This window comes from Poecilia reticulata, chromosome 2 (assembly GCF_904066995.2).
Source record: "Poecilia reticulata chromosome 2, P_reticulata-male-v2, whole genome shotgun sequence".
In the NCBI taxonomy this organism is placed as follows: domain Eukaryota; kingdom Metazoa; phylum Chordata; class Actinopteri; order Cyprinodontiformes; family Poeciliidae; genus Poecilia; species Poecilia reticulata.
The window spans coordinates 32,181,183-32,209,142 of NC_088831.1; the positions used below are offsets into that span (position 1 = coordinate 32,181,183).

At 37.5% G+C, this 27,960-nt stretch overlaps 1 protein-coding gene across 3 annotated transcripts; it reads right to left on the minus strand.

Moving 5' to 3' along the window:
- Nucleotides 1-666: 666 nt before the first annotated feature.
- On the minus strand, nt 667-27,020 carry slc4a10b (solute carrier family 4 member 10b). 3 transcript variants are annotated; one of them, XM_008404017.3, is made up of 25 exons: nt 26,584-27,020; nt 24,828-24,869; nt 18,894-18,975; nt 17,090-17,242; nt 16,867-17,005; nt 16,291-16,451; nt 15,713-15,898; nt 14,478-14,566; nt 10,317-10,474; nt 10,100-10,187; nt 8,844-8,990; nt 8,660-8,763; nt 7,448-7,622; nt 7,129-7,262; nt 6,357-6,602; nt 6,152-6,257; nt 5,608-5,769; nt 4,844-4,957; nt 3,687-3,848; nt 3,343-3,594; nt 3,152-3,220; nt 2,853-3,026; nt 2,265-2,384; nt 2,071-2,135; nt 667-1,958 (listed from the first exon to the last, which is right to left on the minus strand). In XM_008404017.3, exons 1-25 carry the CDS (start codon nt 26,608-26,610, stop codon nt 1,883-1,885), a joined length of 3,231 nt encoding a protein of 1,076 aa, XP_008402239.1. In that variant the 5' UTR covers nt 26,611-27,020; the 3' UTR covers nt 667-1,882. The 3 variants fall into 3 exon arrangements, with proteins under 3 accessions (XP_008402239.1, XP_008402238.1, XP_008402240.1); XM_008404016.3 differs by having other exon boundaries at nt 26,563-27,020; XM_008404018.3 differs by lacking the exons at nt 24,828-24,869; nt 26,584-27,020 and adding an exon at nt 24,282-24,715.
- Between the last annotated feature and the right edge of the window lie 940 nt (nt 27,021-27,960).

Genomic DNA, 27,960 nt, shown 5'->3' on the forward strand with positions numbered 1-27,960 from the left:
TTCACTTGAGCTGATATTATCTTACATGTCAGGGTTAATTCATTACTTTGAGATCTCACGTCCCAGCGTGCAGAACGTGTTTCCTGTTGTGTTCTCTCGATCCTCCTCGCGAATGAAGGCAGACGAAAAATCAATAAACATGTTTGTCCCCTGGGAGAACCACGCAGAGGGACTTCTGCAAGGTATACAATGATGTGTTTCACCTGTCAGCTGCTCACCGGGGAAGGATCTCCCCCATGATGATCAGACCTGCACACCAAGGACAGTCGTGCTAAATAAAGGGAAATCATGTCAATCAGCTCGGCATCAGACCGGCTGGGATCAGTAGCTGGGTCAACACTTTTGATTTCCTCGTAGCACTGAGAAGGAAACAGTAATTCACATGAGCCAGCAGCATGACGCGCTCGGGGGATGTTCCACCTCTCCGAGCTGTCATCTGCAGCACATCAAACCATCTGTTGATTGCAAAAGCGAACCTGTGCCCAGTCCTGTTCTGCTTAAGGCCGGATGTGTGAAGGCAAAGCAGCTGCATTGACACTGGGTGTTCCTGCCACGTTTTCTACAACAAAGCCACACAATTAGCACAGCGGCCTAATGTGATATGCGACTAGAGGCCAACGCCGATGTTTGCCGAAACACACCATATTGATTTGATCGCAAAGCCACGACGTTTTATCATCTTTATTAGGATTTATTTCTGCAATTATATACATGTGCATTTCAGTATACTACAATATCGATGAAACACCTTTTATTTACGTGGTTACACTCAAAAAGTGAAACATCTCGAATTATTGAGGTTTGCACACTTGTAGTACGGACAATATAATACCTCATAAATACTTTCAAAACAATGTACTACACAAGTCATAGTTTTATTCTTTGAAAAGTTGACAACGGTAAAACATTTGACAGTTAAATGGCTTAATGACTCAGTTAAGAGAAATTTAACACTGAAGATTGAAGAAGTACACTGTCACTAGAAAGCAAAAGACTAAGACTTTTCTCGCATTACAAAATAATCTGCTGAAAAAAAACAACTGAGTATCATCTTAAAACCCACAAAAAATATATATAAATAAACACTTTATAAATAAACACTTTATTACATGGATAGGATAGCGTTGTTTAGGCGTGAGGAGCTATTGCTTGTGCTTTCTAGATTGTATGGTATGTAATTTGGTTAAAAACATATAGATATAAAATAAGAGTCACAGAAACAGAAAATTGTGCAAATCACATGTAATAATAACTTTGTATTGTTTAAAAGTTTCACAGTTTTATTGGTTTTGAAACCAGACTGTTTTTGTACGATCTTGACACACGTGTTTTCTTGCAAACAAATTTGAATGTATAAAATCAGAAGGGCTAAACATGGAGAGACATCGTGGGACAGGCCGTCTGCACAGTCCAAACCGGGCTTCATTTTTTTCCACCTTTTGGCGTTTTTTGTTTTGTTTTGTTTTGTTTTTTGCAATCTCATGAAAAAGTTGTTTTATATCTTCATGTTTATAATATTGAAGTTCAACAACAAAGTTAACAAAGCATAAGTGTAATTGCAAAATACATATTTATGTCAAAAGTCCTTAAATACAGGTGTTCAATCCCTTCCAAGGCCCCAAGTGTGTACACTCCATCACCTTGGCATGCAGGCAGACATATTTTTGTGAAAGAATGGGTCAGTCTTAGGAGCTCGATGATTTCTAGTGTGATACTTTGCCATAACTCTAGTCATGCAATTTCCTCGCAGCTAAATAATCAATCTGAACATTGTTTTCATTCTTTCGTTGAAAACTAATTTACTGCCTTAGGCAAAATTTCTGTAAAAAAAGTACAGCCTAATAATCTTGAAAACCTTCATAGATGCTTTTTTTTCTTTTCTTCAGTCGTTAGCATTCCAGGTATTTCCAAACGAGCCTTTTGACATCTCATCTGTGATGTTGATGATGGGTATTCCTCTGTAAAAACAAGAGGGAGAAAATTGTCTAAACTTAAAAATAAGACAAAGTTTATTTATTATACAGGAAATGATTCTGTCCACGGAGCATTTACAATGGCACTGTAACTCACTTATATCCCCCCAATGGCACTTGCACAACACCTTCATCTTCTGCTAGAATACTCTGCTCTTCTTCCTAAAGGGAACCCATCAGACATTTTAGTGCAGAAAAATGTAAAATGTATAATTATTTGAATACAGATCTGTAAAAAAAAAAAAAAAAAGAATATATAATAAAAAATACAGCCAAAGACAGATTTATCACCTCCTCAGCATCCTCAAGCTTTTTCTTCTTGCTTTCTGGCATGAGATCATCCAACCAGCTCAGCTCTCGCTTGGTGAAGATACAGTCCATCAACTTCCTAATGAAAACCAGAGCCAAGACCTGCAGAGATGACAAGGTACAATAAAAGGCAGAATAAAAAAGAAGAATCCCTATGTTGTTGAAATTTATCGAAACAACAGAAACTTTGACAGTAAGAATTAGGAAGATGCATCTTTTATAATATGGTCACAAAAAGATGTTTTATTGCAGACTACATGACATCAACATGTGCATTGTTTTATTTGGGAGAATTTAGATGATGTATTTATTAATCAAATAAGTGAAAGCAAATTAAATCATAGGAGATGCAAAACCTTCAATATTGTCAGATATATGTTCGTTTGCTGACCAAAATGTTTGAAAAATGTAAAATAACAAAGCAAAGGCAACCACAACACAGGCATTTTAAACGGAGAAAAGATACATTTACTTTTGGACACTTAACCTTTACAGCTCAACGCTTGAAACCATATGACACAAACTGGAGTGGACAGGAAGCATAAATGTCACAACTAACTGTTTACCCACCATCATAGGAAAAACAATGGCGGCCCTGGAGGTCTTGATAACCCACAGAAGAATGAGACAGCTGAGTTGGATTATGGTGAAGAGGTGCACCTTCCTCAGGGGAACATGTCGTAAGTAGACGAAGTCTGGCTGATGCTTGCCTGGCATACCAAACAACGTGAGGCGATCAAAGAACTGCAGGAGATTGACAAAAGATCAAATCTAAGGGTACGTTTCATGGTCCTTGTTGAAATTTATATCATGTTCCACATATTCAATATCTTTAAATAATTTTTTTGGTCTAATTTTCCTTTTTGTACCTGAATGCCTCTTAGAGAAGATGCCCCCATGTAAAGAAAAACTCCATACAACACCGGCATAGGAATAAACTAAGAAAAGCAAAAGAGAAGTTAAGAGAGGTGTGCTTAAAATTAAATGAGAAAACAAGTGAAATGTTACATCAGCCACAAAAAAAAAAAATCGCTTCTTGATAAAAATGATTTTGTCCCACCTTCAGCACTGACGTCATAAAGACAGAGCTGCCCATGAGCATGAAGATCATGAGGCCTGTCACGCGTTGCTCCCGAATGCCGAGGAATTTCGGCTGCTCCCCTGGAGCTGAACACTCCGACTCCAGTTTCAGACTGTTAACGTGCGTGATGGAGAGGACGGTGGCTGCCACAAACCACGGCAGTCCCATCACGGAGCACACGCCCAGCATTATCCCAACCATCAGCAAGTCTAGATGGTATCCACAACCTTTCTGGAGGAGGAAGACCAAATAGCAAAAGCTAAGCTGTGTCTTTATTTGATTGGTGCAAAAGTGATGTAAGGTGTACAGGCAGATGAGAATACCTTGAGTTTGTTTTCCTTCCTGTTGATGATGACAGCGGTAATCTGCTGGTCCATGAAGATTAGGATTGTGCAAAGTAGAGCTGGTATAACAGTTATTACCGCTGTCCACCAGGGGTTGGGCCCCAGCGGGTTGATGAGCCAACCCCGATCGTCTCTGGTTGGCTGTTGAAACATCAGCACAGTGCCTTGAACGTTCTGACATGTTCTGTCCTATTACAACCTCAATTTAAATGTTAAGTGGATAATCGTTGTATTTGTTAAGATATTTTTATTTAAATAAAAATCTGAAAAGTGTGATGGTACTTGTATATTCAACAGTCTTTCCTCATAGCACATCAAAATAAAATCAGGATTTAGATTATTAAGCAATATGCATATTCTGAATATCTTACAGAGAATTCTTCAATCCATCATGTGTAAATAAAACAAGCACGGCACCACAGTAAGCCTACCAAGACATGACCGTCCACTGAACTGACAGGCCAGGTCAGGGGGAAGCCTGCAGCATGTGGAAGAAGACGTTCGGCTCACGTGCAAAACATTATGTGTAGTGGAAAACTAACACCACCGTCACCCTGAATATAGAGCCAGACTTATTAAATGGTGGTTTTGATTAAAGCATATTCATGTATTAAAATGGCTCAGACAATGGCTACATGAGGTTGGGGAATCTATGGAAAGATGTTTTGTAAAGATGATGCCATTCTCTGAAGCTTTTCACCTTTAATCGAAGTAAAAGCATTATGTTAGTGGGACTGTGTGCCAATGCCTGCCATACGTTTCAGATGTTTGTTTGTAAGAAATTGCAAATAGTCATGTGTCATTTTTTTCTTCCAGCCGACACATAGGCAATGAACAGCAATGAAGTGCATTAAAGTTAGTGGTTATAACAAAGCAAGTCGCTAAAAGATTAACTGTGTTCTGTGTAATTAAATAGAAGCTTCAGAAAACACACACATATAATACATATATATATATATATATATATATATATATATATATATATATATATATATATATATATATATATATATATATATATATATATATATATATATATATATATATATATATATATATATATATAAAACAATTGGCTGACCATTTTTAAAAAAATATTATGTCTTCATAGTCAGATTCTTATTTTTCCTTCCTACCTTGAACACATTAGGCACCTTCAGTTTGGGGGAGGGGATCCCTAGGGCATAATCAACCAAGACCATGGTGAGAATAGTGATGAACACAGCAAAATCACTGATAATAGACCGCACCTAAAAAAAAAGAGGGAAAAACATGTTTTTTGGGTTTTTTTACAACTGGTAACAAGCATTTACCAACACAAATTATTCGACGTGAATACAGTTCTGTTTCTATGACTGGATTTGAGTAGATACTTATATATGAAGACGCAAATTGAATGTTTATGTCTTGCAAAGTGCAAAGTGTGAATCAGCGAGAATTAAGTTAAAGCTTTTTAGTCTTGTTTTTGAACAAGTTTAATAAGATTGTGTTTGGTGTTTTCTATTCCGATGTGCTCTGAAAATAAGACAACATTTTCATTTTGCCTTTGGGTTTAATGTGTGTTAAAACAATGTACGCATTTCAGAAATGTGCTCACTGACTTCCTATTCTGTGAAAACGACACGAAATGTGTTAATGGCAGGGCCATGTAAAATCAAAGCTGTGCTAATTGTATTTAAGGTTTCGAAAATGTAACTGCAGATTGGCCAAATGCTTGCTGGCAACTTAGAAAATATCAAGAAGTCAACAAAAAACACCAGCGATAAATCTCTTTTTCAATCACTGCAATACCCATGAATTACCACAAGAGTGTGGTGCTGCACTTTGCAACACATTCATCATCATGTTTGAGTCATGATATTAGCTGCACACTGATCGAGATTATAACGAGTCACAGTACCTTTGTGGGGAAGTAATTGCTGAACTTGAACTCCTTGAGAAAGGCAGACATGACAACAGTAGAAAAGAAGAGAATGACACACCAGAAGAGAACATCTGGAACGTAGGGTCCATGAGGACCACAAGCAGTCCCCACAAACTCCCCTCTCTTTTCAATGCAATCCTGCAAGCGAGAAAAAGCAGGGCAGAGTTATTGTGACATCAAAGAAACATGCAGGATCCATGAGCTTTTATGCCAATGAAAACACAAAATTCTCAGACCAAAAATGTGCTTTTATAATGATTTTAGTGCCCTTTAATCTGATATAATCCAATATAATCCAGCCCACATGTCCTTAATCTCATCTTGTCTCATCCATCTGGATAAGCATGCCACTTTAAGATAAGCAAGCCAAAAATCCTTTTTTTTTTCCCCAGTTGTTTTGTCGAGCAAAAGGTTTGTTTGAATTTTTTTTTCTTTTTCTTGCTGAAGTCACTGACGTGACCTAAAATTTTGCTTTTGGTTTGCTGGGGGGGTGAGGGGGGGTTATAATAATTATTCATACCTTCACCTCCAGGGCTTCCCAGTAAATTTCAGAGGCAGTTACATTGTTGACTTCCCAGAACTTTACGGTGCCATTAGTGGGATCCGAAGGCTCAACACAAGCACATCTGAAACAGCAAATCAACTTTTTGATCAGTTTATAGTCCAAGGAACATTTGCTTAAATTATCACTACGAGAGGCAATTGCAAAAGACATGCATACTAACGAATATGTGGTGAGCTTGTCCAAGTTGTTATTCTTGTTAAAGGGAAAGAGTTCCCCCAGGTGCAAAAGTTTCTCCAAGGCTTCATAAATAAAGATGATGCAGATGAGCGAGGCAAACGCTTCCTCTGTGAAACGGGTGATGTAACAAACAAGGGAACTGGCATCTGTGGCCACCAGCAGAATACAGAGAAAAGCTGTCCACAGGCCAATGCAGGTTCTGAGAGACAGATAGGACAAACCGTACTCCCTGGGGAGAGAGAATAAATGGCATTGTTTACTGGTTGTAATGTGGTGAATTTGAGAATTGCATTATCGCGAATATTTTAGAAGCTCAGCGAAGGCAAAACAAAGCAAAATGATTTAACATGATAACTGACATACAACAAACTGGCTAATTTCAGAGGGCAGATATCTTATTAAAAGACAGAAAAGCTAATAAAAATCCTTGTAAAATACTATATATAAATAAATCACAACTAGTCTTTTGAACTGTTTTGTGAAAACAGGTTAAGAATTTTAAAACACTTTTTTTAAAGAAAAGGGACATCTAAATCAGAGGGAAAAAAACATTGCAGTAGCGAAATACAAAAAAGAACCAAATGAACCAAATGAGCACACCAATGAACCTTTGTGCAGGAAATGTGGAAAAGCTTTGGAAAAGTAAACAGGGCAAGAAGATTGGTTTCTCCTCACTTTCCAAAAACTATCCATCTATTATATTTTATTAAAAAAAAAAAAAGGTATGTATTCAATCACATTTTAAAAGAGCATACTTGCAGAATTTAAAAAGTATCTTTTCAAACACCAGCACAGGGCCCGTGCTTCCCAAAACGGTGAGGGGCTGCCCAGCAAACAGCGAATAGGCTATTCCTGTTAGTGACGCGCCAAACAGTGACTCAATTGCACTCTAGAGATTAGAAAGAAAGAAAGAAAGGAAAAAAAAACAGACAGTACTCATGTAAATGTATTGAAAAAGTTCTCATCCTGCTAAAATTCAAATACTTTGTAATTAAATGTAGAGAAGTGATATACGTATATATTTTTTAAAGCTGTTTTCTCGACAGAGAAAAGCAATAAAAAAACTGAACTTACTATTCTTCCCTCTGTTGCCTCGCCCAGCAGTCCTCCAAAGGTGATGACAGGGGACATGCAGGCACAGTACAGGAACAAGAAAGAGGCAACACACTGCAAGCTAATAGCATCAGAGTAATCTGACAGGTAGTGGGGGGCCTTGCGCTTGATGTCCAGAATAAGGCCACCAAACCACCTAAGGAAAAATTACAAAATATATATATATAATGATCTATCAGTATTATGAACAAACATTTAATCTTTTTTAATCCTAAAGTTATTTTTTCTCCAGGCCCTCCTTCAAACGATGAGTTCTTGGCTTAGTGCGACGGGCTCTATGATGAAAATGTAGAGCTGCAAATAGAGATCAGAAAAAAAAAAAGATGTTGCTATGGAAACCACTTCCAGACAGAACTGCAGCTCAAGTTTCTCCAGAAATAGTTGTGCTGCGGTAGACTTGGCTTTTGAGGAAAGATGTTATTTTTTTAAATGTTTTTCAGCTTGATTTCAAAAAGAATTTGCAGAAATATCTGAAATATTCAAAAATATTCCAAAATTATATTTTTTATTTTATCTGAGAAGGTTTGGGTGCACAGTGGCATAGTTGGCAGCACTGATGACCTGCAGCAAGAAGATCCTGAATTTGAATCCAGACCTGGGATCTTTTTGCTTGGAGTTTAGATGATTTCCCTGTGCATGTGTGGGTTCTGTCTGGATACTCCTCCGTTCCCCAACAGTCCAAAAAAAAAAAAAAATGACTGTAGGGTAACTGGTCTCTAAATGGTCTTAAGGTGAGAGTGTGTGCGGTTGTTTGTCCTGTATCTCTGTGTTGTTCTTCAGTGACCTGGCACCTTGCTCAGGGAATACACCACCTTTCACCCAATGCCTGCTGGAGATAGACACCAGCCCCCCCAGGACCTCACAAGGATAAGTTCATACAGCCAATGGATGGATGGATGGAAAATGTTTTACTTCAGTGTCCTCTACTCATTATGCTACAAATTTGATTAAAATTACATAGACTACAAAACCTTCTCTCGCAGTGAACCAAGTTTCATCGATTTCCTTCTTACTAGATTGTTACAAAAATGAATAAATGACCAAAAAAGCGAATGAATGGATGAGTATTTCATTAATACCAAATTAAATAATCTGACTTTAGAAAAGAATATCTAAAAAAAAATAGGCAGGCAGATGCCAAGTGCGGCACATGACAATGATGTTTCTGAATACCTTCCGGTACGCTGCAGTTCTGGACCACCATGGCCACTGTCTTCATCCTCCTCCTCACCCTCCACTAAGCCATTAGGCAAAAGGTTGCTTTTCTTTCTCTTTTCCTGTTTGATTAATAGCACGGGATTTATTATCATGTCAAACTGTCTTTAATTTCAATGTGTAAAACAAAATTTGCGCCAACCTGAGAAGGTACATTTTTTGGTGGCTCTATGCGTATTGATGGATCCCATTCCCCTGGAGGCAGGACAGTCACTTGATCAAGGAATTCATCAATCCCAGCAATAAGGTCATTCCGGTCTTTAGCTTTGTAGGCAACGTCATGGAAAACCTGGACAGAAAGAAAACAATCTCTTTCTTTTTTTCTTTTAGTGATCACATAAATGAGGTTCTATTTAAGCTAATCCTCTCTAGTTCAGACTGTAGGGTTGTGGTCTTGAAGGAAGGTGAACCCCTGCACATTCCCAGGTCTTTTTGTGGGTTCTCAGGTTTTCTTTCGGCATTCTTCTAAATCATTTTCTCGTCAACCCAAAGTGCTTTCCACGGTCCTTACTCAAGAGAAGCCACCCATTAGCTTGATGCTGATACCACCACGTTTTACTGTTTTAGCATGGTGTGTCTGGGGTGAGTACAGGTCGTCTTGTCAACCAAATTCTCACATTTGAGGTGTGGACTTCTTCAACTCCTCCAGAGTGACCCTGGGCCTGCTGGTGCTTTTCTGTTTCTGTTTTTGTCTTTGTAGGTTGGTATCGGTGCCATTTTCAGATGATAGACTGAACAGTGAATCAATGAGATGTTTGGGGAATTCTTTTGTAAACATCTTTAAACATATTGACAACTTTTTTACCCTACATGCCTTTCTAATTTGCTATTAGATCTTTTCTGAACACATACTGAGAATGAATTTGACGCAGGTAGATTTGTTTTTGTTGTTGTCAGTTGCACTGGGTTTTAATTATGTAAGTAAGAGCAAAGCTCATCATAATTCTTATTTGAAAATGATTTGGTGCACCCTCTAGGTGAATCCTACATGGATACAACAAATAAATTACCTTGCTTGACCCTAACAATGTGAAACTGCCCCTATTTATAACAGGTTTCTGCATATTTTTATTCAACGAGTGCATCTTTTTTAAAACCGACTTCAGTCTGGATCTGTTTTTTTTTTTTCACAGTCTTGGAGGATGACAACACAAATTCTGGACAAAATGGAGCACATGAGGGCTGACTAATCGCCAAAAGCAAGTTATGAAAGCTCTGAGCTGTGCTTCACACTTCGAAATGTTCCACCACTTTAGGGTTTGTTCTGAGTTCGGCTGAGCTGTGAATTTATTCAAAGTGCAGAAAATCTGAGAGTGACATCTGACTAGCATTTCACCAAACTGTATAATTTTGTAGAATATGGGATTGTGATGTATACAGGCTTCGGCGAACCCTTACCTCATCTGTCATAAGAGTTGCTATGGACCTCCCAATCTCATGATACTGAGTTCCCCTACCCAAAGGCCCCAGCAGAATAAATAGAAACCTAAAGGCAAAAATAAATAAATAAAAATGAACACCTTGAAATTGAAAACAAGTCATGGATGATTTGACATTACTTATTGAACAAGTAATGTCAAATATGGTTCAGAAGCTGAATCGGTGTTTCAGAAACCTTGTGGCAATTGGGACTTCAGCCAACCCGTTCAGCAGGACAGCAGGGGAAAGGCGAACAAATGCCACGACTGGCTTGTTCAGAAACTCGAGTTCTCCCACCAGCACATTACAGGCCTCCGCACCCGGCGGGATCTTTTTCATGAAATGAAGATCTATCTGGAAAAAAAAAGGATAAAAGGTGCAACATTCCACATGGTTCGGCTATGCAGCTCTAACTATAATCCTAAGAGTACCAAGTGCATTCACAGGAAGAGGTTTTTATTTACCGTTTATCCTTCAGTAAATCCATAAATGTATGAGTTTACCCAGTTCCCAGTCTGAATTTAATCCAGCTGTGCTAGATTTGTTTGTTCCAGCATTCAAATAGGGCACAGATGTGTGAATGAAATATTACAAAAGAGCATGCAAATATAGGTTATAACTTAATCCATTGCATAATAACTCATAAGAGCCAGTAAGCTAAAAAAAAAATTAAGATTCACAGATATGAATAAAAGCCTTTTTTATCAAAGGTGTTGATTTTTGTGTGATAATTTCATGAGGACGACAAATTCCCACTGGAGTGTTATTTGTTCCCTCATTCAGATGATGCATCTCTAGATAACAGCAGTTACCAGTGGGAGCTTTATTATTTATATTATTTTTTTTAGCATTTATTATCATTTTCTGTTTCTTAAAAAGTTTTTACTGAATATAAATTAGAACTTGACTATATAAATAATAATGTAGTTTGTCCTGAAATGTAGAACTTCTTCAAAAATTGACAAAATGTGAACTTATTTTCTCAGTCATTTCTGGGATATAAATATACAACCATAAAACTCAATCACTTCTTTACAATAGTTTCTGTGAATGTAAAACAGAAGCATAAAACGCACTGGCACAAAATATTGCGATCATATTTTTATTTTATTTTTTATTTTTTCGTTAATGCATGTGTTTGACTTTTCTAATACCTAACATGGTGATAATCCTAATCCCTCACTCGGTGGTTTTCTATGAAAGATAACCTCCTATTAATTTTTCGGAATGCCCAGTTGCGTAACAGTCTGATCGCGTTTGGTGTTTATCCCCCATATTTCACTTTGAAAATTTTAACAAGGACCCAAACTATGCTAAAAGTACTTACGATGAGTAAATCGGTTAATCAAAGAACACTGGAATTTCAACAGGGAATCCAGAATGATTTTCTGCACACATATGTAATCCCATGAAACCATACGCTCTTTTAGTAATTTTGTATAATTAAGAATAATTCTCAGAAATTATCAAAAAATTTGATATCAATTATCACCTTTTTAATATTAACTGACTATGCATTTTAAAAGTATCTAAATATGAATAAATTAAATACATTTTTGAAACATCAGATCTGTAATCTGCGTGTGCAGCCTAACATGCTGACCAGTTTTATAGGGAGAATACGTAATAACATGGTCAAAATACTGCTCATATTATTCTCCCAATTTTTTTTTATTTTACATTTTTAATATAATGCTTTGGAAATTGACAGTTTAATGGCCCTATATGGTGGCGTGATTATTATCTCTGTTAATCAGAAAACTGGACTTTTAAATCTGACCTGCCCTTCTGTTGGAGCTGAATAACAGTTTGGTGGATTTTTAATAGAAGGCCAAAAAAATTATAGCAATGCCAAAGATGAGTCCAACAGAAAATTAAACAAACACCTGAAATGATGAAGAGCAAGTTGAGGAAAAACTACAAGGAGTTAAGAAAAAACAGTACGATTGAAAACAGGCTGCCGATGAAGCTGACTGATGGAGAGAACTGAAGTAAAAATACAGAAAATTAACTTCTAACTATGAAAAGGAAATACAGGGATACCAAAACAGAGTATGACTAAACACAAAAGTGGTTATAAATATAAGACCAAAAGTGACAAGTGTTTGCTTGAATCATAACATATTCCCAAAAACATCCTCTTAAGAGAATAAAACATTAATAAAAACACAATTTTCACCAAACTGAGTTTTTAAACAAACTGCAAGAAATGTCCAACGGTAATTAACAACATGAGTGTTTCTTTTTCCTCTCATGTAGAAAGAGTTTTCTATTTCTTTAGAAAACTAAAGAAATAGTTTTCTTTAGTTAGCAGAAAACTATTGCAATTCCTTTTAGCAGACTACCAAATAAAATTATGAAACTGTAAATTAGCTTAAAAAGTAAAAGGAGTTAAGGAACAACAGTGAAATGCAGCAGTTTATACCTGATTTACCAAATCAAATCAGAGGTAAATTAAACAAATGGGTGGTAAATTATCAGTAAAACATCACATTTCCTCATCATTTTGACAGTGTTGCATTATTTTGTAATGCTTGGGAAAACAATATGGGCTATTTAGGATTTTTAGGAAATTGCTAGGATTGAAAGATTGCTCAGTATTTTGTTGCTTATTCCAGTGGTTATTTGATTTCCTCTGAATTCACAAAGTGTTTTCATTTTTTCACAATTTTTTTGTTGTGGACTTTTATTGGCTTTTGGATTTCCTGAATTTGAGTGCTTTTTGGAGTAGGTCATTCTGGCTTTTAATCTGTCTGTCTGCTGTCAGCATTTGGGTTCTTTTTTTCTCTCTCTCTCTCTCTCTCTAGCGACAGATGGTCTGTAAAATGCAGGTTAAAAAAATTGGTAATTTCTCCATTCACTTCTCATTTTGTTTCACTGTAAAAATATAGAACCTAATAACTTCATGGTCTGAACTTGTCCCTTTCTGTTAAAAATATTTAATGGAATGCAAACATGGGGTATCTTTCTTGGGCAAAGATTTAAATTATGGGTTAATCAAAAACTTTCTTGGCTTGTTTATAAAACAGTAAAAGCTGAAGAAAACACATTTTCATATTTTGTAAGCTGTGATTTAAAAAATGCAATTTCTTTTGGGAGATAAATTAACACACCTTTTTTTTTTGTATCCCAGAATCTCACACAGGTGTATTAACATAAGTTGCATATTATAGAAATATCATCACTCAATATTTTGAAGGAGCTCTCTGTTTGTTTGTTTTAAACATCAGACATTTAATGTGATGATGTGCTCCTAACTGTTGAAGTGAGAATGAACTCCATGGTACGTCTGAAAGAGTTTTGAAGGACTACAGGAACAGAAATATTGTTGCAGCTTATGAACTCTCAAAATTACTTTTATTCAGTCGCTCCACAGTACAGAAAACATTCTAAAATTTAAAAAAATTCAAAATAACCACTGTGTTATAGTGGTCTGGTCGGCCAAGCACGGCCACCAACCGCAAAATGCTAAAAGAAGTGTCCAAATAAGTTATTTGGATGTCATTTTGGTCTTTTTTTTGTTGCAGCAGGACCTGAAGATTTACCATCATAAATTCCACCAGATGACGGATGACTAAATCCTTTGAAGTTACTTCATGCAAATAGACTGACTAGTAGGGTGTCCTAACTTTTTCTTCATTTAGTATTCAGCGTTTGGTTAATATCTTTTTTTTGATGACTAAAACATGGTATATTTTTGTGTTAACTTTTATTAATTCCTGGTCTTTAAATATTTTTTTAAAAATTAGCTTTGATAATGCAAACATTTCTGTTGAACAAATGGATATTTATTGAGGTGTCCCAGTCTTTTTAACATGACAGCTTGTGCCAAATTTATATTTCTGCGATTTATTTAAATCATAGACGAGAATGCCATTTATGCATCTAAACTCACACCATCATCCATGCATGTTTTAAGGACTTTGTGCTGAAGTGCATGGAAATTTTGGGTATAATAATTCTCTCTTTTTGTCTTCAGTTGTAATAAGTGGTGTCTGTTCCTTAGAATAAATACTTGAGAGAAAAAAAATGACAGTAGATAAATGCTATACTTTGCTATTATTTACAGTTTCAGTGATTACTCAGGAATTACATTTAATTGGCAGTCGCATCATGTAAAAAACACAGTTGTGGCTAAGAGACTAAACCCTCAACCCTGATTTTAGAGCTTACAGTGAGAAGTGAAGGGCAAAAAAAAAAAACTTGACTCAAAATCATCTGTCACAATTACTAAACTTTCTTTTTGTGAGGCTGTATGTTGGGAACAGTTGTACCAACAATACCATCCTGTCTCCAGTTTTCCAACACTTTTCACAAACAGCCACAACAAAACTGTACACACTTCCACTGTACATACCTTGCTAAAGTCCACAGCACTGTTCTCTCTGCTGATGTCCCCTTTGCCATCAGGACCCGCTAACTGAGACTGAGATGCCGTCAGCTGACCTGGCCAAACCATTGAAATATTCAAAGTATTATATAAATGATGTCCTTGAATTATTTACAACGGCAATTTACATATAAACTTTTACATTAGATTCTCGAATTTAGGAACAATCAATTATAATGTAGTTTGCAAAGAGAAATCCACCTGCTGACTCGAGGTTTCTGTTTTTACGTGTCTCTTCCCAGAAGTAACAACTGATGGAGTCAATTTGATGCAGAAAAATACTGCTGATTTTAATGTTCCTTTTTGTCTTTTTCTCTTTTCTATCTTCTCAACTCATAACTGGTAGCAGAAGGTGGCCACTCCTACTGAACCTGCTCTGTACTGTATGTTGTTTCTTGTTAAAATCAAGTGGCTTTTCTCCACTGTCACCACATGCTTCTTTGCGATGAGAGATTTCCACAAAGTCAGCACCTCAATTTAACAACTGGGACGGCTTCTAGCTGATGCCTGCTGTATTAGAAGTAAAATATTTCAGTTGTAGTATTTTAATGCCTTGACCACCTTGCCATGTTTGAAAACTTTATTTTTATGGCATTAAAGCTACATTTGACGAAATCCCTTTAGAACTGGATTTAACCCTGAGAAATGATTACTGGAGGTCCAAGGATTGAAGACAGGCTGCGGATGAAGTTGACTGACGGAGAGAACTGAAGTAAAAATACATAAAAATAACTTCTAACTATGAAAAGGAAATACAGGGATACCAAAACAGAGTATGACTAAATACAAAAGTGGCTAGAAATATAAGACCAAAAGTGACACGTGTTTGCTTTAATCATAACGTATTCCCAAAAACTCAATAATTGAATTGTTTTGGGATCAATTGGATTTATTTGAATTAAATTTGAACCTAAACTATAATATATAAATTTGGTTTTAAATACCAGCTGCCTCAAACCTTTTGTGATGGCCTAAAGTCACACACAAAATAAACCAAGCAAAACAAAAACAAAAGCAATTTTTTTCAAATTTAATTAATTTTTTTTTTTATCAGAGCTCTTTTAAATAGTTGGCTTTTGTGAAATCCTCAATTGGGAATTCATTCTTTCAGTTAACAATAAAAAAGATACTTTACGGGACATTGTCTTTAAGATATTCCAAAACTGAAGTATGCAGAGGTTTGTGCTTATCTGGTTTCTCACCATTCTTGTCCAGATGGAGCTCTGACGCCCGCCGGCCCATGTCGGCGATGGAGCGTACAATCGGCAGGCGGTTAGCGAGCTTCTTCTGGTTCTGGTGATGGTGCTGCTTCAAGAGAGTTTCACGCACCTTCTTTCTGAGGTCATCTCCCAGTGGTGAGTATAACTCTTGGTGATCCAAGACCATTTCTGAGGAGCAAAACAAAAGCAAAATGCCTTTATCTGAGACACCCGGTCTAAAGGCAAAGCAGCTTTTCCAGTCGTTAGACCAGTATGTTATGACCGTCTTTGTTAAGACTCAGGATTGGCAGCATTAAGGTGCATCAACGTAAAAATGCATCCCATCTAAAACGTTTCCCAAAAACAACAGTAGTTAAGAAAAGAATTCACCTAATTGGTAATCCTCCCAATATTACAAACAGTACATTAAACAATAAGATATGCCCAAAGTTCAAGGATTACACACTAAAAGTATATGCTTCCTAAAAATATTCAATTTTACATTTTTTTTTAATTTTATTTCTAGAGAGATTTAAAAATAACAAAAGCCAGAACTAACAAAATCCCATTGCCTTAATTACCTGCAATCTCTTCAATGCTATTTGCCCTCATGTCAAGCAGCACAGTGCCATTAATGATGCAGCTTCGCAGCTCAAACAGACTGTGGAGAGACAGCGTGGCGACGTAGGGTTTGCTCCATCGCTCTCCCCCGTCCTCTACATCCTCCTCAAACTTCAGCCACCTGTAAGAAGAGTTTGAGTTGCCATCAAGTGCTGCCAGCAGACGGCAAACTGGCCGGCCATCTGTTCTAGCCGCAAAAGCAACACTCGTTCATTCTGGGGGCCCTCACATGTAGCTCTCATTTCTCCTTTTCCCTGTCAGCTTCACTCATTTACTCTCCTTCCTTATTGCTTTTTACCAGGGTATCAATGTAAATAAAATATGTCTTATTTACCATGTCAAGAGTACACCATCATTTTATAGAGGTGTCTGATAAAATATAGGGAAATCATGTGAAAATACTAAACAAGTTGCTGAAACACAAACATTAAATATAATCTGCAATCTACATTTCTCACAGATCGCTACCATGACTGCTCATGCTCGCAACCTCTGGGGATTTCTAAATTTTGCTACATTAAGATCACTAACATCACCTGGCACTTTCCCTCCACTCCGAGTCCTCTCCATCCCTCAGACAGATCTCATCCATCTCCGTGAAGAGGTCATGGGGGATGTGTTCCTCGTCATCGTCTTCTGCCCCCAGCAGGAACTGAACCCGCTGGGAGGGAGTGTCTGGCAGGGATTGCAATGTACAGTAAGACAAATCCAAATGACAGCAGACACATATTTTTGAAAGGCTGCTCTCGTGGCCTATACCGTAATTTGGAGACTCTCTTCCCTCCACCAAGGGAAGGGTTCGCTCTCTGCTCCTCCTCCAATGTTTTTTCCCGTGGTGACGATGCCTGTGATGGCTACGATTCCTGGTACTGCCTAAAGGGACATGGACCCCAATGTAGAGAGTCCTGTGACCTGGAGACAAATGCCAAAGTGGTTAATTCAGAAAGAATAAACAATTTTAGTTTGGAATAACTGATGCATTTCTGATTGATGCATGTGACTCATTTCAATAATTACTGGCACAGCTGGACTTATTGGAAAACCATGCTTGTTATGCTTGCAAAAGCGTAATAATTCAGGACCTCCCTTGATGTATTTTACCTAATCAGGTCTGATATGCTGGCTGATTTGTTTTTAAACCAGTTTGTAGTATCCACAGAGGAATTCTAGGTTTCTGCTTTGCTGACATAAGCAAAGTTTTTGATGAAAAAGATTGCTGTCTCATGGTATGTGTGGCTGTTCAGGGGCAATGAAACAATGGCTGCAAGTCATACAGATATGTCATTTAACTTCTTGTCTTTCTTGTTTGTTCCATAACTATGTCACATGAAGCTTGTACATACAGAAATACACTCCAATGATTTTGTTCTGTCATTATATCCAACAATGTAATGTGATGGTAATACATTTTGAACAGTTGTTGGAATCTATTACAGATTGGTAAGTTGTTGATCTACAAAGGTCATGCATATATTTATGCCCACCAGCCTAATAATGTAAATGGCAAAGTGGTAAATGTGCTGTACTTGTATAGCGCTTTATCAAGTCCAGAGGTCCCCAAAGCACTTTTGCACCACATCCATTTATTGCGTGAGACGCTCTTTGCTGCCAAAACAACCCTAGTGGAGCATAGAGGAGCGACTGACCATAACAGATCCCCGAATGTGTGCTGTGGTATCGAGTACCAAAATGTTAACGCCACATCCTTCAAGTAAGTTGCAAGGTCTTCAGCAAACTGAGCTACAGTAGCCCTACTGCTGTAACGTACCACAGAGAAAAGGTTCCACCGTGACACTGTCGTCAAGTTACCACTGTTCCTTTACTGGACCAGTTTTGAATGATACTGAGCAAAGCAGACCGGAAATGCCCAATAAGGACTAAAAGATTTGGTCAGTGTCAAATTAATCTTTATCCTTCCCCATTTTTCCTGCTTCTAATTCATCCACTAGCCACCAGTACCATGACGAAGAGGTCATGAGCGTCATTCTCTCTACCTGTCATTTAGCTATGTCTGATTAATGCAGGCACAACTGTTGTAGTGCTGCTCTGTGATCTACTGAAGCAATGCAACACTGACATAATCTTTGATCAATTTTGTTTATTTCAAAATGAACGTGTATGTTCTCTAAGCTGTTCCTGGAAGTGTGGTGCGTCCTAGCAGTAGGTTGGTGTTGTTATCTCTCTGCACAAATGATCTAAAGGTTTTATTGTTAAAAGGAAAGAAAGATTAACTATTAACAATAATTCAGAAACAAGCTGAGCTGACGCTTCAGAGGCCTTTATTGTTATCTTATTCTGCAGATAGAGAACATTCGCCACGGCTTTAAGTCATTCTAATTTGCTCAGTCCCACCATTTGTAACTTTGTTTAGAGTCGCTTTGTCTTTCTTTGAGTGATCATGAAATTACTGATGCAAACTGAGCTCACCCACAGCTTCTGCCTCCTACTCTGCTCCTCTCTTAACAGCAAAAAAAAAAAGCTGTCAAGAGGGAAAGCAGCAGTTGTTAGGACAGAGTGGGTGGACTCAGCTGCAGCAGCTTTCTGCTTTCTGCTTTTTTGTTACCTTCAAAATCCTCCTGCTCAAAGTTGGCCCTCTGCTGGGACCGGGTTCCTCCCCGATCCACCACTGCCTCATCGTCATTCCTCTGTGAGGAAAAGGCACAAAAACAATCCCCAAAAAGACAACAAAAAAAAAATAGTTTTCAACTCACATTTGTACAAATTAAACATGGAGACATATGAAAAAACAAAAAGAAAAATGCAACTCCCACAATGCAGCCGGGAAAACAGCATCAAATAAAATCTTTGTTGACATGGTGTTCCCTTACAGTTGAGGGCATTATGAACAAACACATTATCCCCCCTTTGGATAGTGCAGTTGCCTTGGAAACTAATTGCATGTCTTTATGTTGAGAAGAAATGGTCCAAACAGAACACTTGTTTAGATTAGAACCATATAATACCCACCAACAGTTTACTTCTGTTTAATTCTGCTCATGAAACTTGACTTGGTGTGATATGTACTGCTAAAGTAATCTAATCTCAGTTTATTAAAAAAAACAAAAAACTTATTTGAACAAGTCTGTGTTCTTCTTATCTTCTTTTTTAAATGACATATTTAATAAAAGTCTTTCTCTTTGAGCTAACCCTTTGGTTTCCATTTGAAAAATCATCAAAGGACGAGTAAAATAAGGATTGATGAGCTGCAACATCTAATTTTATTTTCCATGTAATTAAAAATAAAATAGTTTTTAAAAAAGAACAGAAGACATTGGTGGGACATTTGCCTGGTGCATCGGACCAGAACTGACCAGGGCGAATTCAGTTTTTTTGTCCCATATTATTACTTCGTCCCACCCTCGGACAATTGAGCCTCAAAGCTATCCATCTTTCTCTTCAGCTGAAAAACCTGCTTCTAGAAACTGAGTAGTTGGGACTGTTTTCCGCATAAACAAACACCCACAAAATTCTGACCAATCACACAATAGCTTTGCATGTAGTGCAAAACGTTCACCAGAGTGATTGTAGGGGTGGTTGACATAATGCTGAGAACAAAATCATCTGATTTTTGTCAAACTACTTTTGTCAATGAGAAGTAATTTCAGCAGATCGGCTTGACCATGCAGGGCCCTTTGATAATTTGTAGAGTAATCGTTTGCTGTAATCACAGCTGCGCCTCTTTTGGGGCATGTAGCTTTGCACATCTAGAGACACAAGCTTTTGCCCATTCCTTGTAAAATAGCTTAAGCTCAGTCAGATTGGATGTGGAGCTTCTGTGAACGGGAGTACCACAAACTCTCAATTAAATGCAGGTCTGAAATTTGAATGGGACTACATCCATCATCCTCTCAATTCTGACAAGCTTCCGTAGCTCTGCAGAAGAAAAGTATCCCAGCAGCACGATGAGGCCGCCACCTTGTTTCTCTGGGAGGGAAGGTGTGTTCAAATCAACCTAGATCTGGATTGCTGGATTTACAATACTTAATCTGTTTTGATTGTATGGACAAAAAGTTTAATTTTGGTCTCATCACATTATAACACCGTCTTCTACATATTTAGCTTGTATCTCACATGGTTTGTGGCAAACCGTGTGCAGAGGCAGGGGGTGTGGGGGGGGTCAAATCCCATTAATATAAGTTGAAATTTCTGCTTGTAGCATAATAAAATGTGAAATCATAGCCTTTTTTTAACATCATGTGGTTACTTCTCTGATCGATCCTCTTCATTTCCCCCCAGTTTAAATAAATGGCCATGTCTTGATATACTTGCAGTTGTAGTGTCGTATTAGCTAAGTTTAAGGATGATGTGGTCAGCAACGCTCCACAAAATGATTGAAATACACACAAGGGAACTATAGTTTGGTGAGCTCTAAAGGCAAATGTTCCCCTGGGCTTTATTCAACGTCATCACAGTTAAGAAGGTTGAACAGAAATGCGCACCACACTTTTTCAGATTTTTTTTTATTTTTTATTATTATTTTCTTTCCACTTCACATTTATGCACAATTTTGTGTTGGTCTATCAAAATAAAACTCCAATAAAGTATATTGAAATTTCTGGTTGTGACATAGTAAAATGTGTAAAAGGTGAAGGGATAGAAATGGTCTTCCAATAAACAGCGAGGCAAATCATGTCCGTGGTGTCTACGTGAAAAGATTCAGATGTTGGAAGAAAGCTGCTGTTTACCGTGAGGATGCTTATGCAACATCTATGAAAGGATAGGAGTGTGAGGAGGTGGTGAAAGGCTTTTCATAAAATCAACAGAAATCATTATTATCTATTCAGCAGTGTGTAAAAAGCATATGAATATCTGCTTTTACCTTTTCATAAACGAAAAGGATCTCGCTCTAATGTGTTTGTTGTCGGGTTGTTTTTCCAGATAGAAATTTCTTAATGGTTCGGAGGCTTACAAACACTAATCAGACAAATTCACAACACAGCATGTACACTCTGAGCTGAACTGTGCAGCCTCACAGAGGCATCATAATGAGGAACTAGTCAGTACAAAGGTGACATAATCAGTGTGGTACATGAGGAGGAGGAGGAGGGTGAGGCAACTATTTCTTCAAGTCCACCTCAGTGTGAATGTGCAGCCTCGTCTCTCCAGATTTACCCTGAAATACGAGGATTTGCTTTGAATTGTAAAATGCATAAAGAGGTGGAAGCAAATAGCTACTTGCAAATAAGTATTTTAATTTGCGAAACAAATAAGGCGTCCTTTTACATTGCCACATGAAGTAAGATCACTGCCATTCGGTGAACATTAGCATCTAATTGTAACATGAATGCCGGAAACTACCAACCTTTCTCATCAAAAGGTGACAGAACCCTCCTAGCACCTCCCAGGCTCAATAATTAACGTCTTGTTTGTTTAATCAGCACCAACTCCATAGTGTTAATACAACAATCAGCAGTTTTACAAGAGGGTCTTTTGCTGGCTATTAATTCATAGGAGATGGATGAACTAAAACACCCAAAAGCTACACTAAGGATTACATTTTACACTTGATGCATAAGATAAAATATGAATTAACACGTGGGAAATTAACAAAGACCTTCATAGGGCAAAAATATCCTTCACTCTGCACATGCATGCACACAAATCTTTAGTTTGTGTACAAATATGTCTAGTTTTTAGAGTGCCACTGAATAGGATTTAAAAGTAATATGGAATAAGTCAAAGCACTTATCACAGCAGGTATTTTTATCCTAAAAGGGACTCCAGCTTGTTCCGCAGCCATCTTGACCACCAGTTGACCATGGAGACATTATTTTAATGAAGGAAGCTGCTGTTCACAGCTGCAACGCCATTTGGGCAGGCCTGATGCTCATAATCTGACTACAGGAAATGGATAAGCATTCCTGGTCAGATTAAAACTGTCTGTATTTCATACTTAAATACCAGATCCTGTTCTGCATGATCAAAAGGCTAACATACAGGCTCATATGGAGGGAAAATATTCTACCCCCTCTGACCTGTTTTTCCATGAAATAGCATAAGGCAGCATAATTAACAATGTCATGAGAAATTTAGCATAAAACAACAATCAAGATGCCTGGCATCAAACAACATCAAACCCCACATAAAGATGCATTTGAACTTTTCTCTTTCTTTTAGGATATCTTGATAATGCACAAAACAGTTTGAGTCATTTCAGAATCAGAAATCGGGTTCACTGGTTTCAAATTATTGAAACTGAGCAAGTTAGCTTAATTTACATTTAAGCACAGTGACCAATGTCCAAAGTGTTACACGTCATATCTGAAAACATTTTTGAAAAGCAGCAACAAAGAAAAATGTGTAATATTTAAAAAAATAAATAAAATCACACATAAGAATGCAATGTACCAAACAGACCATGAAAAGCAAAAGAGACTTAGGCTGGGAAGGACCAAATCAAAAGATTTAGATAAACCTATCAGCAGAGAACAATTATTAGGTGAAGAAGATTTGTGAATCTTTTTAAAATTATTAAAACAGGGTCAACATTTTTACAATTTTTACAAATTTATTTGGTTTAGGCTTTGTTGTAGACTTCAACAAAGTTCTGACATAATTCTGGCTGAATACTTACTGGTTTGAATCCAGCTTTTAAGCAAAATCACTTCAGTATGTTTCAAAGGATGCAAGGCCAGGCTTTGATCACAGTAATTCTACACCAATTGTGCAATGTACACTGTTCATTTCACAGAAATGGGTGGATTAATGAAGTGAAGGTCTACCAATTTCTTCAACTTCATCCCAAATGAAAAAGAAGCTGGTGAAAAATTGAAAACAAATGGATCTTCAAACAGAACAATGATTCAAAAACACACATAAAAACTGGTTTTGTAATATATGCCCCAGGACAAACTTGCTTCTGCAAAGTTTCATGCTTCAAACCTCTTAAAACCAGAAGAATTATATGAGTTATGACGTATGGCTAATCACAGAGGCAAAACCAGGAAACCAGCAATTATGATAAGAGTTTCAGCCAGAACTATGCCAAATGGGTTTGGACGGCTACAAAAATGAATGTACGACTTGGTGAGGGTCGTTTAACCAAACATTACTGTGGGTGTCTGTTCATACACTGTTAAACAAGTTGGAAGATTTTCTGCCACTTTTATGTTGTTTAATTATTTCTCTTATATGTTTGGAAGAGGCTAATAAAAGACTTAATAAAAATGTATCTGTCAGGAATACATCACACTATAATCTTATTAAAGATAAAATATATTTTATTCCAAAAGATTTGGAAAAATTCTTTGGTTAAAAGAAAAATAAAATCAATGCATTATTAATAGCTGAAAATCCAAATAGAATTTATATTCGTGATGAGAGCATATAAACTTCTGACCGTCACTTTAATTTCAAAGCTGCATTATAATTTCTAAACAGTGTTGCTGGGCAACATACGCGAGAACCAGACGCTACTGTTAGTCTGAGCTCTGATTACAACACAGTTTTATGTATCCTATATTGTTTCAAACACTGATACTTTCTAGACTAACGTTCAGCTTTTACCCAGAGAAATCATGTCAGAGGACTGGCAAAGCACACAGCAGACATCATATGACAGGATATGACACATGCTTGGATCTGATCCGTGCAGATGGCCGTGGCAACGTTGAAAGCATCAGCGGCAGCACAAAACGCACAAAATGCTTTGCATGGTAATCCTTAAACGATTCTACTTTCAACTTCAGCATGCCTTAAGAGTGCGCATTAGAGTGCTAGCCTACAATCACCACACTCTCTCTACCCTCCGCCCCCTACAACTCACCCTATTTAAGGTGCTTTTTTTTGTTTTTAGCTCATTTGTCTGCTTTCATTCCGTCTCACAACAAAATTCTATCAGTCTTCAGTTTATCAGGCTTCAGATGCTAAGAAACATACACAGATGCTGCCGAAAAGTATCTCTTACGCAAGAAATCTCACATAATCGGCGCCAGATTAAACCTTGTCCTACCTGACCATTGAAGCACCAAGGAACCTCTAAAGTATTGGGATGCATGTGCTCTCCTTGTCCGTCCAACTCTCTAAATCTAGTTCGCACAGAATGTGACACTGTCTAAAAGCCGAGCTCTGAACAAACTCCTGCTGCCCTGATTCACACCATGTCTGATAAAGGCTGATGCCCATCTGTTGTGTCAAACAACTGGAATTTGTGACTGAGCATCCAAAAAACTGCTTCACCACTCTCTGATTGTGAGATTATAGATTAGATCGCTGCCGCCCGGCAGTATTCTGCCATAAAACTGAAGCTCAATGTAAAATAGTGTATCCTCTAAAGAAGAGACATGGAGATAAGCTTCGGCTGCATCAAATCATCTTGGTCAATGCCAAATAGTGTTTTCAGTTGATCCCACAGTGAATCCTCTGTTTTTATCGTTGTGGGGTTGTTTTCAGAATAAGATCATAATAACCGTTCTCACTTCATACAAAGACGTATTTCATTTAAAATAAAATCCCCCGAAGAGGAAGAAAAAAAAAAAAAATCCAAGAAACAACTCACCAAGCTTCTTCGCCTGATTGATGGAGCCAATGAGGAGTTAACCTAAAAGAAAATATAATTGTTCAGGTAACGCTAAACATTAACATTTATTAACAGTTATTTTCACAATTATATTCTTCAGAAATGCACCTAAAAAAAAAAAATTCTCCAGTCAGATTTTACTTGCTCACAAGCAGAGGAAAGATTACCATGATTCTGAAATGTTTGTGGACTTTCAGGGTCAGGTTACGACCTGACATTTCAAAAGCAAAGCTCTAAAAGTAGCTTACGAGAAAATACGTTCTCACTCTTCCACTCATGGAAGAATTTTGTTTGATATAAACAGCCAGCGGATAATAATGTCAAATCTATATTTATGATTAGCAGGGCTCTATGAGTATGCATGAATTTATCTGTCTGAGGACATTCTCCTATGGCTTTCGTCTGGAATAGATCTATTTAATTCAACAAAAATAAAGCTTAATGGTCAATTTGAAGTCTGCGTAGGATGGTATAGATCAGTTTTGCATAAGCATAACTTATGACCCAGCATATTTGCATGGTGTGCGAGTTCACTTCAGTCTAACCCGGGACATCTGGTCCAGGAGACTGCAAAGTTATAAAAGACGACTAGTACAAGTTTTGAGTTCTGTTTCGGAGGTGCGGGGGGGCATAATATGAATAATTAAACTAGACGTTGACATAAATTCAGAATAAGCTGCTAAAACATTTTTTTTTTTTCTATTTTTGACCAGGTAGGACTACTGACTAAATTTCAGTTTCCTGAATGCTAAAATTATGAGCAAGCAACTTTACTTTCTTTAAAATCACAACTTCACATTCGCAAAGTTTACTATTCCTTTAAACAACTTGAGGAAGCCCAGACGATGATGTTATCCATTTTGCAGGCTTCAGCCTGAAGACTTCAGGTGGGTTCATTTGAGGAAAATTTGAGGCATATGGAAGAACATCAGTGAATATTTTTCTGCGGCACACATAAATAACTCGGTTTCTTTATGTGACCTCAGGGGAAAATTAAAAGAAATGAACCAAAAAGAAATGAACCAAAATGGGAGAGTTGTGAACCTCCACAATTCTGATCGATCCTTTCGTATAATTTCCAATGGTCTAGAGTTGCAACAATCATTCATCCATACTGAAATGAGTTACCAACATGGGCTGAAAGGCTCCTCAACAATCCAGAAGCAATTACTCCAAAACTAACATAAAAAGCTAGCAAACACACCACAATCCAAGTCCTTGACCAGTGACCAACACTACATTTAGACAGGAAAGGAAATAGTTTGCAAGCCTCAGAAGACCATCCCAGCTGTAATGTATGGGGGTGGCTGCATTATGTTGCATGTGAGGGACTTCAGCATTTTACAAAATAGAAGACATGATAAAAAAAAGCACACTATGTGAAAATATCAAAACAACATCTAAAGCCATAAAGTTAAAGCTGGAACAGATATTAGTCTTTCATTGAAGCAAAAAGACATACAGATACAACTTAGCTATAGTTCTGTCAGGAGGACTGGAACAAAATTCACCGTGGAAAAACTTGTGGGATGAAATGTCTGACCAAAACAAACACAGCTAAATAATGAAATGTATCTCAACTTCTGCCAATGGTGATAGCAAAATGTTATTATTCTGGCATGGACTGCAACATTTTAACATATATTACAGAGTCAACAGGTGCTATAAGTAGACAGCTTAAGTTGTCCTATGTAGAAAAATCAGTTCGCTTTACCGAAAGCAGCAGTGGCTCTACCTGAGCTCCCTGTTCCGTGGTATCCATCCTCCTCCTCCTCTTCCTCACTCGGCAGTGATCTGGTTCCAAAAAGAAGGAGCAGGAGCAGAGACCTTCCGCTGTGTGAAATCCTGTCAGGTGTCGCGGTGACTGCGGGTCCACACAACGGTCACATGTTCATCCATCGGTCAGATGCTCGCTGATCATTAGCGTTTCATAGATGCTCACGAAAAAAAGAGGAGAAAAAACAAAACAAAAAAAAAATCAAGCGCCTCTCAGCCAGCTGACGTGAACGCGTCACTCATGAAGTGCTCTGATTTTATTGTTTGAAGCGCAAAAGTGCAAAGGTTGCTTTGAGAGCAAAGTTCTTGAGAGAAATCTGTGTTTTTCCTTCTGTTTTGCTCGATAAAGAGCGATATAGGTCCTAGGTTACATAACCAGCTTTTGTCTCGCTGGTTTTTAATAGACTCTGACTCACAGGGACGATTTTAGCAGAGAAGGCTGGAGTGATACTTGATTCGGTGCCCAGTTTGCGTTTTCTACGTATTTTTTATTTGTTTAAAGCAACATTAAAGTCAAACTACAAGCGGTGGGGTGAAATGTTCCGTTTCTGGCCAAATTCCACAAACAACAAAAGCATCATCTTGAGTTAATTAAAGTGTAGCTTAAGTGTTTTTCTGTCGTCTTGCAGCAGCAAGGAATACAGTAAATGAATACATGGACAATTTTACTTTTGATCTTTAGCTGAATTTAATCTGCAGCAATAAGGCAATAATTTACAGATTAAATTAACTTTTCAATTGAGCAACCTAAAAAAAAAAAACAGGTCCCTGTTTTGTTTCCAATAGCCTTATAACTGTTTTATAATCCATTCTAACAAAGTGGTCCAGCAATAAAGGTATGGCATTTGCATAGATCTTGTAAGCAAAATGTCCACTGCAGCTGGACATTTTGCTTACAATAGTTTAATATTTTTTGCTGCACCAGTTCAAATCACTCATGGTAACACTTTTGTGTTATTCTACCCAGAAGCATAAATCCCAGTTAACCTGCTGCACTACTACCAAAGTCCTAAGCAAGGCTGTTTTTATGTAGTAAACAGTTGGGAACAAAAGCCCTGACATATTAACTTATCAACACGTCCTCTGTTTACTAATTCATTTATAGCTACAAAACAAACTGTGTACACTAACCAAAAAGTGCCACCTGAGAAATCAACCAGTTGGGTAGTAGCTGATTTTCTTTTGGCCCCGTTAGTAACTATTGAAACAAAACCAAGTGTCCCTTAGGGCTTCACAGGTTAACTCACTTGGCTCATAAATTCTGTGTTTTCCCTGTATAATCAAAGTTGGACTTTGTGAGTTCAGAAATTCAAGATTGTCACATGCAACATTATTC

What these genes read in the sequence shown, in the direction of transcription:
- slc4a10b (XM_008404016.3), bottom strand. Translation starts at nt 26,610, where the DNA reads ATGGATACCACGGAACAGGGAGCTCAGGTAGAGCCACTGCTGCTTTCG. An exon ending in CAATCAGGCGAAGAAGCTTG is followed by an intron (nt 18,976 to 24,827) that starts GTGAGTTGTTTC and finishes TTTTCCTCACAG; the next exon opens with AGGAATGACGATGAGGCAGT. An exon ending in GTGCCATTGGGGGGATATAA is followed by an intron (nt 1,959 to 2,070) that starts GTGAGTTACAGT and finishes TTGTTTTTACAG; the next exon opens with AGGAATACCCATCATCAACA.